Source organism: Tachyglossus aculeatus, chromosome 3 (assembly GCF_015852505.1).
Source record: "Tachyglossus aculeatus isolate mTacAcu1 chromosome 3, mTacAcu1.pri, whole genome shotgun sequence".
Classification (NCBI taxonomy): Eukaryota; Metazoa; Chordata; class Mammalia; order Monotremata; family Tachyglossidae; genus Tachyglossus; species Tachyglossus aculeatus.
In genome coordinates, this window is record NC_052068.1 from 57,133,671 (window position 1) to 57,147,831 (window position 14,161).

The window sequence follows — 14,161 nt, forward strand, 5'->3', positions numbered from 1 at the left end:
AATCTGCTTGACACTAATTTACGCACAAGGGTATTTGATCTGGAGGAAGTGTTTTAAAATGCTTCATGGAGTCTGAGGCATTCTCTAACTGCTTTATGAGTCATTTACAAATGAGTGTGCCTTATCTTACATTGGCATGACCTACAAATCACACACCGATTCAGGAAATAGGGGAAGAAAATAGGTGTATGGAGAGAAGGGCTTAACTGCTCTTATACTTTCAAGCATGAGACTTATATTTCAGTATTACATACATATATATGTATATATATATATATATATATTGCACAGCATTGATGCCTGTCTACTTGTTTTGTTTTGTTGTCTCGCTCTGCCCTTCTATACAGTGAGCCTTTTGTTGGGTACGGATTGTCTCTATATGTTGTGAATTGTACTTTCCACGTGCTTAGTACAGTGCTCTGCAGACAGTATGCACTCAATAAATACGATTGAATGAATGAATTGAATGAATGAATATGTAATTATTATTATTAATATTATTATTATGGCATTTGTTAAGCCACCTCTCAGGGTCGCACCTAGAGAGTTTCCAGTCCTCCGCCTTTATTGACTATTCATTCATTCATTCAATCGCATTTATTGAGCGCTTACTGTGTGCAGAGCACTGTACTAAGCACTTAAGACTATGGGAGGGAGAGTCAAGCAGAATCATAGCCATTCCATTCCTAGCTTGGGCAGTGGCTAGTGACTGGAAGGTAATCGGCTACAAGTCAAAACTCCCCTGTGCTGAACAGCAGTGGCGTGGGAGAAAGTCGAGGGTGGAGACTCAGGTCTACTGGGCGGAAGGAGGCAACGGTAAACCGCTTCCATATTTTTACCAAGAAAACTCAATGGCTACACTACCAGAATGATTGCAGATGGAGGTGGGGCATTCTGGGAGAGATGTGTCTGTGGCATCGCTATGGGTCGGACACGACAGCATAAGACAAAAACAACAATTTGTTAAGCATTTACTATGGGTCAGGCATTGTACTAAGCGCTGGGGTGGATTCATTCCATCGTATCTATTGAGCACTACAAGCAAATGGGGTCAGACACAGTTCTTGTCCCATATGGGGCTCACATTCGCAATCCCCATTTTACAGATGAGGTGACTGAGGCCCAGAGAAGTGAAGAATAATAACAATAATAGCATTTATTAAGCACTTACTATGTACAAAGCACTGTTCTAAGCGCTCGGGAGGTTACAAGGTGATCAGGTTGTTCCACGGGGGGCTCACAGTTTTCATCCCCATTTTACAGATGAGAGAACTGAGGCACAGAGAAGTTAAGTAACTTGCCCAAAGTCACAAAGCTGACAATTGGTGGAGCCGGGGTTTGAACCCATGACCTCTGATTCCAAAGCCCGGGCTCTTTCCATTGAGCCACGCCGCTTCTCTAGTGAAGTGACTTCTCTAGTCAAGTGAAGTGACTTGCCCAAGGTCACACAGCAGACAAGTACTTCCCAAGTGCTTAGTACAGTGCTCAGCACATGGTAAGTGCTCAATAAATACGATTGAATGAATAAATGAAGTGGCGGATCCGTGATTAGAGCCCATGACCTTCTGACTCCCAAGCTTGTGCTCTATCCACTATGATATAGATATATACTTTGAAGTGTACTTTGCTGTTGTTTCTCCAGTATCCAGCCCATCATCCAATAAGTAGTCATTGGGAAGCTACTGTGTACATAGCAGCGTGCTAGTCTAATGGTTTATTACTTTTCAATCAGTACAGATTGATCAGCATTTATTCTGTGCAGAGCATTGTACTAAGCACTTGGGAGAGTGCAATATAAAAAATGGAGGCACAAGACCAACTTGTTGCCAACTTGTACTTCCCAAGTGCTTAGTACAGTGCTCTGCACACAGTAAGCGCTCAATAAATACGATTGAATGAATTGAATGAATGAATAAGCTCTGAAAATATATACGTAGTTCCCTTCTAAAATTTCTGCATTACTATTTTTTTTTCCTCTAAAGTCTGACCTGTACTCAAGCAGGGGAGTGGGTGAAAAAGGGATGAAGTGCCCGCATGATGGGCAATTTCAGCAGGAAACCTAAAGAAGCAGCATGGTCTAGTAGGAAGACCCCCTGCCTGGGAGTCAGAGGACTTGGGTTCTAATTCTGGCTCCACCACTTAGTAGAGTGCCTGGCACAAAATAAGTGCTTAAAAAAAAGTGATGCCCTCCCTGACCTTTTTTGAATGATTTTCAAGGCCATGTCACTCCCCTCCTCAAAAATCTCCAGTGGTTTCTTATCAACCAACGTATCAAACAAAAACTCCTCACTATTGGCTTCAAAGCTCTCCATCACCTTGCCCTCTCCAACCTCATCTCCCTTTTCTCCTTCTACATTCCAGCTCCTCTGTTGCTAACCTTCTCACAGTGCCTCCATCTCGCCTGTCTTGCTGCCGACCCCTGGCCCATGTCCTCCCTCTGGCCTGGAATGCCCTCCCTCCTCAAATCCGCCAAACAATCACTCTTCCCCCCCTTCAAAGCCCAATTGAAGGCACACCTCCTCCAAGAAGCCTTCCCAAACTAAGCCCCCTTTTCCTCAGCTCACTCTTCCTTCCGCATCACCTCGACTTGCTCCGTTTTCTCTTCCCTCCCACCTCCCCACCCCACAGCACTTATGTGTATATGTATCGATTACTGTTTACTTGTTTTGATGTCTGTCTCCCCCAACTCCCCCAGCCTGTTGTGGGCAGGGATTGTCTCTCTTTATTGCTGTATTGTACTTCCCAAGTGCTTAGTACAGTACTCTGCACACAGTAAGCACTCAATAAATACGATTGAATGAATTTTCCCTGTGCTTTCCCCAGTCTGCTTGACACAGACTGCTTAACAAATGAAATAACTTAGACTGATTGTTGGTAATGATAATAATGATGATGGTTTGGAACCCAGCTGGAGACAGTAAGGGTCAATGACCATGTGGACAAGGACTAAGAAGCTGCTATCTCTCCCTGGCCCACACACAGCCGCAGAGGGTAGAGGCCTCCAGCGAAGCTGTGGGTTAGCTGGAGCCATCACTTAGGAAGCTTTCTGAAGGCCAGTGGCAGCCCACCTGCCCAAAAATCCATGTGTGTGTGGGCTGCCTGAATTTTTTTTATTGATAACCATGCTGAAGCCATTAGCTGTTAACTATTCAGAAGCAGCGTAGCCTATTGGAAAGAGTGTAGTCCTGGGAGCCAGAAGAACTCTGTCATTTGTCTGCTGGGTGACCTTTGGGCTGAGAAGCAGCATGACCTAGTGGATAGAGCGCGGCCTTGGGAATCAGAAGGACCTGGGTTCTAATCCCGGCTCCTCCAGTTGTCTGCTGGGTGACCTTGGGGAAGTCACATCACTTCTCTATGTCTCAGTTTCCTCATCTGTAAAATGGGGATTAAGATTGTGAGCCCCATGTGGAACATGGACTGTGTCCTACCTGATTACCTTGTTTCTGCCCCAGCACTTAGTAGAGTACCTGGCACATAGTAAGCGCTTAACATATACCACAGTTTTTTGTGGCCTATCAGTTTGAGCATGGATGGGGGAATCAGAAGGAACTAGGTCCTAATCCTGACTCTACCATTTGTCTGCTGGGTGACCTTGGGCAAGTTGCTTCACTTTTCTGTGCCTCAGTTACCACATCTGTAAAATGGAGAGTAAGACTGTGAGCCCTATGTGGGACAGAGACTGTGTCCAACCTGATCACCCCCACAAGTAGATGCAATTTAATCATGATGGACACAGTCCCTGTCCCACATAGGGCTCATGGTCTTAATCTCCATTTTAAAGAGGAGGGACCTGAGACACAGACAAGTTATGTGACTTGCCCAAGGTCACAAAGCAGACAAGCTCGTGGGCAGGGAATGTTTCTGACTATTGTTATATTGTACTCTCCCAAGTGCTTAGTAACAGTTCTTTGCACACAGTAAGCACTCAATAAATACGATTGAATGAATGAATGAAAGTGGAGGATCTGGAATTAGAACCCAGGTAGGCCCAGACTCTATCCACTAGGGCTTCATTCATTCATTCAATCATATTTATTGAGCGCTTACTGTGTACAGAGCACTGTACTAAGCGCTTGGGAAGTACAAGTTTGCAACATATAGAGACGGTCCCCACCCGACAGCGGGCTCACGGTCTAGAAGGGGGAGACAGACAACAAAACATATAAACCAAATAAAATAAATAGAATAAATATGTACAAGTAAAATAAATAGAGTAATAAATATGTACAAACATATATACAAAAATACAGGTGCTGTGGGGAGGGGAAGGAGGTAAGATGGGGGGATGAGGGGGTGTAGGGGGAGAGGAAAGAGGGGGCTCAGTCTGGGCCCCCTGAAGCTTCTGCTTCAGTTTCAGTTATCTCATTATGTTCTCACAACGTCCCGGGGGGGAGGGAGAGGCAGGTATTTTGATCCCTACAAATGCGGAAAATGAGGCTCCTAGAGGTTAAGTGGCTTGCCCCAGATCACCCCGCAGGGCTGGTGACAGGGCTGGGCCTCGAACACAGGTTTTCTGAGCCCAGATGATGCTCTTTTCCCCCGGTCTTGCCACCTCCCTTATGCTGGGCTGTGGATTCTTCATTCTTTCCTCTGAGGGAGGAACAGATTTATGTGGGCTAAAACCAGACAACCCAGAAGCTGTTGGAAAAACAACAGCCCAAAAACAAACCCCTTTCTCTTAGTTCAAATATTTGGCGTTTTGGGATACTCTGTGGCTGAGATTTGGCACAGAGTCCGTAAGACACAGTGGGCGTGGGGAGGACAGAGCAGCGGGTCGGATATTCAGGGCTGGGAAACATTTAATGGGTTTTGCAACTGGCGGAAGCCAGAGTTTTAAGAAGTTCTGCCAAGAAGTGAAAACATGACCCCCTCTACTTCTCCTTGTTCCCCTCTATTCCTGCCCGGTCCATCTCCTTCCACCCCTGCAAATCTCTGCTGTGTCTCTTGGCCTGGTCTTCCCTTCCTCATGGGGGTGGGGAGCGTAAATCAGATCTCAACAGGAGATGGTGTGGGTCAGCCATTTTCCTACTCACCTCACTGGCCACTCGCCCTCTGAGTCTGGTTCCCCTGCTGTCTTTGCAGTGGGTTTGCTGTCTTCACCGATGCCTCTCGCTGCCACTGACGCGACAGACCACTTGCTGTAATCGGCTGCTTTAATCCTTGGAATCTGGAGGGCATTTTAATTTTACTCAAAGATCTTTCTTGGTCTTCAGGTCACCCCTAAGGAGGGGCAGGCATCATTTAGCCCCATTTTACTGACAAAGAAAGGCAGGTTGCATGATTTGCCTCAGATCCCAAAGGAGAATCAGTGAGGCTTGGGGAGCCTGGGAGGCAGAGGACCCAGGTTCAAATCTTGCCTCCACTACTTGTCCGTTCTGTGACCTTGGGCAAGTCACTTAACCGTGTCTCAGTTCCTTCCTCTGCAAAATGGGGATTCAGTACATGTTCTCCCTCTTCCATAGACTGTGAGCCTTATGACTAAGCCCCATTTTTCCTCATCTCCCACTCCCTTCCGCGTAACTCTGACTAGCTCCCTTTGCTCTCCCACCACCACAGTACTTATGTATCTGTAATTTTATTTTATGTATACTGGTGCCTATTTACTTGTATTGATGTCTGTCTCCCCCTACTCTGGACCGTGAGCTCCTTGTGGGCAGGGATTGTCTCTCTCTATTGCTGTATTGTACTTTCTCAAGCTCTTATTACAGTGCTCTGTACACAGTAAGCGCTCAATAAATATGATTGACTGAGTGATGATCTTGTACCTACCCCAGCACTTAGAATAGTGCTTGGCACGTAGTAAGTGTCTAACAAATACCATGATCATTATTATGATTATTATTGTCATTTTTATTAGTAATATTAGGCCAAGGGCAGGCCCAGGGCTCCTGAATCCATGGGATCACACTCCCTCATACACCACACAGGAGCAAGGAAAAACTGGCGTTCTGCATGCCATAGGCACTCAGTAGATACTGCCAATTAACAGAGTCAAGCACAGTCAGCCCTGAAAGACATCTAGTCAAACAATGATCTTTGGATAAAACAAGAATTAGATGTGTAATCCAGGAGCTCAATAAATACTATTGATTGAGTTAATGAATAAAATTAATGGCAAGACAGGAGGCACCACTCCTTTCCCACCAGCTCAACTGAATTTTGTGTGATGAGCATTGAGCAAGGGGGAGAATGAACGAGGCTTTTTAGTAACTATGTGCTGACTTGGCTGTTTCAGGCTCCGAGGAGGCCGGGAGCGGCAGCTATGGACCCAGGTATGTCACGGATCCGGAGGCTGGCGACGACGACGGATTCGATATCGACGACTCCGACTTTGACATTTACATCGAAGAGGTAATAAAGATATTTGCCTTGGCATCCCGGGGTTGGTGTGTGCTTGCCAGACAATGAACTGAGTCATGAGACCTTGATTTTCAATTTGAAAATTTCATCCTGAAATTCAGTATAATTTAATGCACATATTTGGCCTCCAATAATCATAGCTCAGTATGAACCACCAGTGATGTTGATGATGGTTGAGCCCATTCCCTCCCCAGTGAACTCACAAGTTGCTGAATTGTATTTCCCAAGCGCTTAGTACACTGCTCAGCACACAGTAAGCACTCAATAAATATGATTGAATGAATGAATGAATAAACATGGGTTCCTATCTGAGGCCAATATTCATATTTGACCAGAAGTGAGTCTATCTGAGGCCAATATTCATATTTGACCAGAAGTGAGTCATCAGTATTTACAAGTTGTAGAGTATGAGAAGCAGCAGAGTTTACTGGACAGAGGACGGGACTGGGAGTCAGAAGGACCTGGGTTCTAATCCTAGGTCCACCACTTGTCGGCTGGTCACCTTAGGCAAGTCACTTCACTTCTCTGGGCCTCAGTTACCTCTTCTGTAAAATGGGGATTAATGCTTTGAGCCCCACATGGGACATGGACTGTATCCAACCTAGTTAACTTGTCTCTCCCTCCAAGCTTAGAACAGTTCTTGACACATAGTAAGCACTTGACAAATACCATCATTATTATTAGTAGTGTGCAACAATCCGGAAATCAAACAGTGTGATAGTTACACTAAGATCAAATGTCTGTTTTATTAAAATATACATTCATTACACTGAATTAATTTAGGCTTAGACAGCACAGATATGCCATCTTCCCTCATATCATGCTGTGTAAGCTTGTTACGCCTTTTCAGTGCTTTCAACATGAGCCTGCCTCCTTGCCTGCCTTCCGAGTCAAATCCTAGAGATATAGCTCAAGTTATGCCAGGTTAAAATGGCTTAACACACAGGCAGAAACAGTCTGCACGCCAGGGACCAGAGGAAGGGACCTGGTAGATTCTTAAGAACAGAGGAACCTCATGTCCTGCAGCCTTGAAATTACTACAGAGCTACAAGGAGGAGGGAAAGGACAGTCTGGAAGATTATTAGGGGATAAAAATGGAACTAAAGTAGGACACCAACAGCATCATGTTAAAAACATCAGCAGAGATAATGACTTTTGCTACAATGTATCTAATTCCCTACTAACGGGCATTACAGGGAATCTGGGAAAACTTTTCACATAGGCTGTTCTATTATGTTTTCTGAGGTACTCTATGAACTGAGGGTTTCACCCAACTGTTGGTCTTAGTCCAGGAAAGGTGAGTCTGGGGTCCTGGGTTCTGTTCCTGGATCGGTAAAAGGAATAATAATAATAATAATAATAACTGTGGAATTTATCTATCATGGCTTTATTGTTCAGGGTGTTGCCTAGGTAACAGAATTTTATTAATTTATTTGGTTTTAAATGGCACTCTACTAAGTGCTGGGGTCAATATAACTTAGTTTGGACATAATCCATGCCTCACATGAGACTCACACTCTTAATCCCTTTTTTACAGATGAGATAACTGAGGCACAGAGAGATTAAGTGACTTGCCCAAGGTCACACAGCAGACAAGTAACAAATAAAGCCAGCATTAGAACACAGGCCCTTCTGACTTCCATACCTGTGCTCTATTTACTAGGCCATGCTGCTCTCTCTGCTACAGCTTTGAGTTCTGTCTCCCCCTTCTAGACTGTGAGCCCGTTGTTGCGTAGGGAGCGTCCCTATATGTTTCCAACTTGTACTTCCCAAGTGTTTAGTTCAGTGCTCTGCACACAATAAGCGCCCAATAAATACGATTGAATGAATGAATCACTATAGATTTTTTGTTGTGTGTTTGGCTCCGCAGCCTAAGGTGTTTCCTTAGAATTTAACTGTACATCCTAACTTGGCCACTCTTGAGATTTCCTTTCCCTCTGCTTTAGGTCAAACCACTTCCTGCCATCAAAGGAGGCAACAGGAAACTTGTGTTGGACACCCAGGACCCCTCTGGATCTTACTCCAGGATCCATTCGAGGCTTTTTACCAACGTGTCCTCACCTCTGGCCACCACCACCAGTGACCAGACCCAGCCCACTATGACTGCGAAGATAAAGCTGGGTCACCCGGCCGTGCCGGTGAGGCGGTCCAACCTGTCCTGTGACGAAGCAGTCTGCCCAGCGGAGAGCTTCTGCGCCAACGATTATGAGCACGGTGGCTCCCGATGCCACTGCCAACTTGGCAAAGGTGGTGCGAGCTGTTCTGAAGGTAGTCATGCTCCCCTGAGGACCTTGTGGCTTGGTTCAGGGAGGAGGGCGTAGTGGATAGGGCAGGGGCCTGGGAATCGGAAGGTCATGCTTTCTAATCCCAGCTCTGCCACTTGCCTGCTGTGTGCTTTAGGGCAAGTCAGTTGACTTCTCTGGGCTTCAGTTACCTCATCTTTGAAATGGGGATTGAGACTGTGACCCCCCACATGGGACAGGAACTGTGTCCAACCCAATTTGCTTGTATCCACCCCAGTGCTTAGTATAGTGCCTGGCACATAGTAAGTGCTTAACAAATACCACAATTATTATTATTATTAATATTAGTAAGGTGAGTCCATGTTATTATCTTCCCCTTGTCCTACCTGTAGCGTCTTTGAGAAGCAGCATGGCCTAGTGGCAAGAGCACGGGTTTGGGAGCCAGAGGTCATGGGTTCTAATCCCAGCCCCGTCACTTGTCTGCTGTGTGATCTGTGTGACCTTGGGCAAGTCACTTAACTTCTCTGTGCTTCAGTTACCTCATCTGTAAAATGGGGATTGAGACTGTGAGCCCCACATGGGACAACCTGATTGCTTTGTATCTACCACAGTGCTTAGAACAGTGCTTGGCACATAGTAAGCACTTAACAAATCCAATAATTATTATTATTCCCAGCAGCTAATAGAGGAGGGAAGAATAAATTCAAAATGGTCAATGACCAGGTGGGTTGTGTGGGGCTGAGCCCCCGGAATCTGTTTATCTCCCTCATTAAGGTTTCCAGGGAAAGAAAGGGCCACTCTGGTCACTGGATGATATTGCCCAGGACTTCATGTGACCCCTCTCCCATTTTCCCATTTGCAAGAGACACAGAGGTATTCAGGTACTGGCCTAGACCAACTCTGAGTTATCCACCAGCGAGCACCACTTATGTCTGAATAGAGCTGTGTTTATTGCCTGAGTCCCCTAATAATTGAGGTAGTTGTTAGGTGCTTACTATGTGCCAGGCACTGTACTCAGCACTGGGGTGGATACAAGCAAATCAGGTTGGGGACAGTCCCTGTCCCACATGGGGCTCGCAGTCTCAATCCCCATTTTGTAGATGAGGCAACTGAGGCCCAAAGAAGTTAAGTGTCTTGTCATACAACAGACAAGTGGCAGAGCTGGGTTTAGGGTCAATAGATACTTTCCTTGCCCACAGGGAGCTCACATTCTAGAGGAAGCTCAGGGAAATCTAAACATTAACCTTTTCCTTCCCCAACAGCGGTATCCACAGCAAGTGGCCTTTGGCTTTACCAATCCATCTGCTCAAAGTTCCACTTAACAAGTCATAATTGTATAAGACATTGGATATCAGATAAGTAGATCTGAATACTTCATGGAAGATGGTTTGTACTCCAAGACCCCTGGAGGATTAAGTAATTCCCCACTAATACTATGGCCTTCCCAGTAGCAGGTAGAAGACATTGTCCAATGGTGATGTGAATCAGCCTGATTTTCAGTCTACAGAGTCTGGTTGCAGAGCAGTCATGTAATTCACTTGTAAGACACAAATGCAAGAGCCTCTTCAGTATCTGTAACAGTTAAATCTGAGTGAGTTGTCCTGCCAAAGGATTTCTTTGCCTTGGAATTTTACTAAGCGTTCCTAAAAAGATAAGGGAGAGTAGAACTATGGCATCTGTTTCACTGCTTCTCATTGTGGAACTAAAGAATCAGGGATCAGACGACATTGCCAATGTCATGCCTACCTAGGAAAGAGTTACGCAATTACGCACTTGTTGGATGCCTATCTTCAGAGTTGACCAGGGAGTCGCTAGGAAGAAGCAGAACACATCTCTCTAAACCACAGTTGAGCAAACTCTGGCTCTTGAGTCCATGTTTCCCCACTTCTCAAGAACCTTCAGTGGTTGCCCATTCACCTCAGCATCAGAGAAACTCCTTACCATTGACTTTAAAGCACTGAATCACCTTACCCCCTCCTAACTTACCTCTCTGATTTCCTACTACAATTCAGTTTGCATTCTTTGCTCCTCTAATGCCAACCTACTCACTGTACCTTGATCTCGTCTGTCTCACCACCCAACCCTTCATCCACATCCTGCCTCTGGCCTGAATGCCCTCCCTCTTCATATCCGACAGATGATCACTGTCCCCACCTTCAAAGCCTTATTGAAGGCACATCTCCTCCAAGAGATCTTCCCTGACTATGCCCTCATTTCCTCTTCTCCCACTCCCTTCTGCATCACCTTTGCACCCTTTATTCACTCCTTCCTCTGTTCCACATAAGCAGCCCCATCCTCTCTCCTCCTCTTCAGTTGAAATTATGTGATTGGCTTTTGGCTCAAAGGTTTCATTTTGTTTGGGTCTTCTCTTCAAAAAGTTGCTGAACCCTATGGTAGAGTTATCTGGAAAAAAACAAATCATGCTCCCTAAAAATATATATATCTTTAATATTTATATATGGTATTTGTTAAGCACTTACTATGTGCCAGGCACCATACTAAGTGCTGGGGTGGATTCATGCAAATTGAGGTGGACACAGTCCCTGTCCCAAATGGGGCTCACAGTCTCAATCCCCATTTTACAGATGAGGTAACTGAGGCACAGTGAAGTGACTTGCCCAAGGTCACACAGCAGACAAGTGGCAGACTGGGGATTAGAATCCGTGACTGTCTAACCCCAAGGCCTGTGTTCTATCAACTCTTCTGTGCTGCTTCTCCCTCGAAACCTGACTTCCATTCAAGAGTTCAGAGAGCAAAACCAGGAAATTGGCACAAAGACAGAGATAGTTGAACAATTTCTGATGAGGGCAGTCTCAGAAGGAATGCTCAGCATTTTCACCTGGTTGTATCTGGATCACAATATAATTTTCATATTATATATATATATTTTAGATTATATAATGTTTCATATTAAGAGAAGTAACACAACATGGGGCTAACAGTAAATTGAAAATAAACTCTGGTGCAAGCAGGAAGAAAACTATTTAGACACTGAACAGTGGAAGGCACCCAGTGGTTAAAATCCAAAAATGATTATGGCTCAGGCCTGGGAACGTTTCATGCAAGAGTTGATTTTTGTCTTCGAGTTAGTGGGGAAACGGTATTCTCTTCTCGTTTCAGACGTTGCTATTCAATACCCTCAGTTCTTTGGACACTCCTATGTAACCTTTGAACCATTGAAGAACTCTTATCAGACGTTTCAGATCACTCTTGAATTTAGGGTAAGAGAAACCATCCATAATCCATTCCCAAAGCTCTGTTGATGAGGTGGGCAGGGAACTAAGGAAACTCACAAACTCTCCAGTGGCTCTAACTTCACTCCAGCTGGCCTTTGAGAGGCTCTGTACACAGTAAGTGCTCAATACATACCGCCAACAGACAGTTCAGAAGGATTTGAACTAAGTTCATTGTGGCCAGGAAATGTGTCTACTAACTCTTTTGAATTGTACCCTCCCAAGTGCTTAGTACAGTGCTCTGCAGACAGTAAGTGCTCAATAAGTAGAATTGATTGATTGATTTGGAGAGCTGAGTTTTCATCTCACCTTCTTAAGGCCAAATGTTCTTCCTTATTAAAAATGGGTCCTCCCTCCCTTCTCTGCACTGTCTTGATTAAAATATTGAAACCAGTTTTCTCTTGAAAATTCAATCTGTGTGATATAGGAAACTTGGGAAGAGTTCAGGGGGAGTGACAAGAAGAGTTCAAAGGATGAAGCAAACATAAAATAAGGGGAAAAGAACTGAATAGAGATAATTTAAAATGGAAATGAGAGGGATGAGAGGGAACTTGGTAATAGCGGTCTTCACATATTTGAAGAATTATTGAACGGTATTAGTGAACAGTGTTAAAAGAGTGGCTTACAAGAGGGAACTCATAGAAGTCTTCACGTGTTTGAAGAATTATTGAACAGTATTAGTGAACAGTGTTAAAATAGTGTGGTTTATGAGAGGGAACTCCATAATAGTGGTTTTCAATGTTTGAAGAATTATTGAACAATATTAGTGAACAATGCTAAAATAGTGTGGCTTACTACTAAGTATTTGGAAATCTCCAACAGGAGACAGAATATAGCAGAGTAGAGGGGAGAGAGAGAGTGAACCAGAAGCTGATTTGTAAATTGTTTTACCATGTCAGTAAGCCAGTTATTTGTGATTACATGAAACTGCATTGCTTGGTTTCATATTGAGAAGTAATGCAGCATAGGGCTAACAGTAAATTGAAAATAAACTCTGATTTGGTGTGGGCAGGAAGAAAGCTATTTAGCCATTGAACAGTGGAAAGCACCCAACAGCTGAAATCTGAAAATGATTGTGGCTTTGACCTGGAAACTTTTTATACAAGAGTTGTTTTTTTTTTATCCTGAAAGCAAGGGGGTGTAATATCAAAGAGGCCCTTCAGAGCTGCAGTGTATCCCTACATAGCATAGTAAGAAAATGGGCTGTTTTATTATGTCAAAATTGAGGTCATGAGAGGCTGGAAAGGATGGCTGCAATCTTGGAAAGCTGGGGATGTAAGGACTAATGTTTACTAAGGAATCATAAAACCAGGGAAAGAGCCAAGTTTCGAGTATGATATCCATTGGAAGATTGAAGCGCTGCCACCTGCTTGAAAGGGATAAAGACTTTGAGTCAATGGTGCAGTTTTGGAGCTCTACAAACTTCTTCACGGGAGATGAAATGATGATGGGAATAAGAAATATGAACAGACAGGGAAAACTACTGAAATGGATGGTCTGGATTTAATCAACGCCAATAACTATCTCAACCATCTGAAGCTCATTATTATGTTTGGAACTGTTGGGAAACAACACCAGACAAGTTTATGTGGTGGAAGATAAGCATATTTTGGTTGACGACGATTAAATAAGAAAATACGACAGTATGGGGAAACAGAAGCAACACGAAACTGCAAACAATATGGTAGAAGTGATCCAACTGAAAGATAGCTTGCATTTAGGATAATCTGTTACCACTGAAGTGGATAGGATCATTTTGTATTCATTTGGAAGAGCAGAAGGATTACGGGAAGCAGAAGTTCTTGTCATGCTGTTGTCATTTTTGACCCATAGAGACTCTATGGACACCTCTCTCCCAAAAGCCCCACCTTCATCTGCAGTCGTTCCGGTAATGTATCCACAGAGTTTTCTTGGTAAAAATAAAGAAGTGGTTTACCATTGCCTTCGTCCTCACAGCAAACTTGAGTATCCATCCTAAACTTTCTCCCATGTCACTGCTACCCAGAAGAGGTGAGTTTTGACTTGCAGCAGATTGCCTTCCATTCGCTAGCCACTGCCCAAGCTAGGAATGGAATGGCTAGGCCTCTGCTTCACTCTCCCTCCTGTAGCCGAGACCGGTGGAGTACTGGAAACTCTTCAGGTCCGACCCTGAGAAGGGGAAGAAGGTACAATTGATTTCTAGACTGTGAGCCCGCTGTTGGGTAGGGACTGTCTCTATATGTTGCCTACTTGTACTTCTCAAGTGCTTAGTACAGTGCTCTGCACACAGTAAGCACTCAATAAATATGATTGAATGAATGAATGATTAAGATGGAAGGTAGCACC

General features: G+C 44.4%; 1 protein-coding gene and 1 non-coding gene across 2 annotated transcripts in view; one reads left to right on the forward strand and one right to left on the reverse strand.

Annotated features, from left to right (window-relative positions):
• EGFLAM (EGF like, fibronectin type III and laminin G domains) overlaps positions 1–14,161 on the forward strand; it is a 153,141-nt gene that overhangs the window by 77,212 nt on the left and 61,768 nt on the right. The window contains exons 8-10 of the mRNA XM_038743854.1: positions 6,236–6,351; positions 8,307–8,628; positions 11,724–11,824. Of these exons, the coding sequence (XP_038599782.1) occupies positions 6,236–6,351; positions 8,307–8,628; positions 11,724–11,824 (539 nt within the window). The remainder of the gene's footprint in view (positions 1–6,235; positions 6,352–8,306; positions 8,629–11,723; positions 11,825–14,161) is intronic.
• LOC119926395 lies at positions 13,857–13,994 on the reverse strand. Its single transcript, XR_005450274.1, has one exon. It is a non-coding gene; the product is annotated as a small nucleolar RNA SNORA7 (small nucleolar RNA).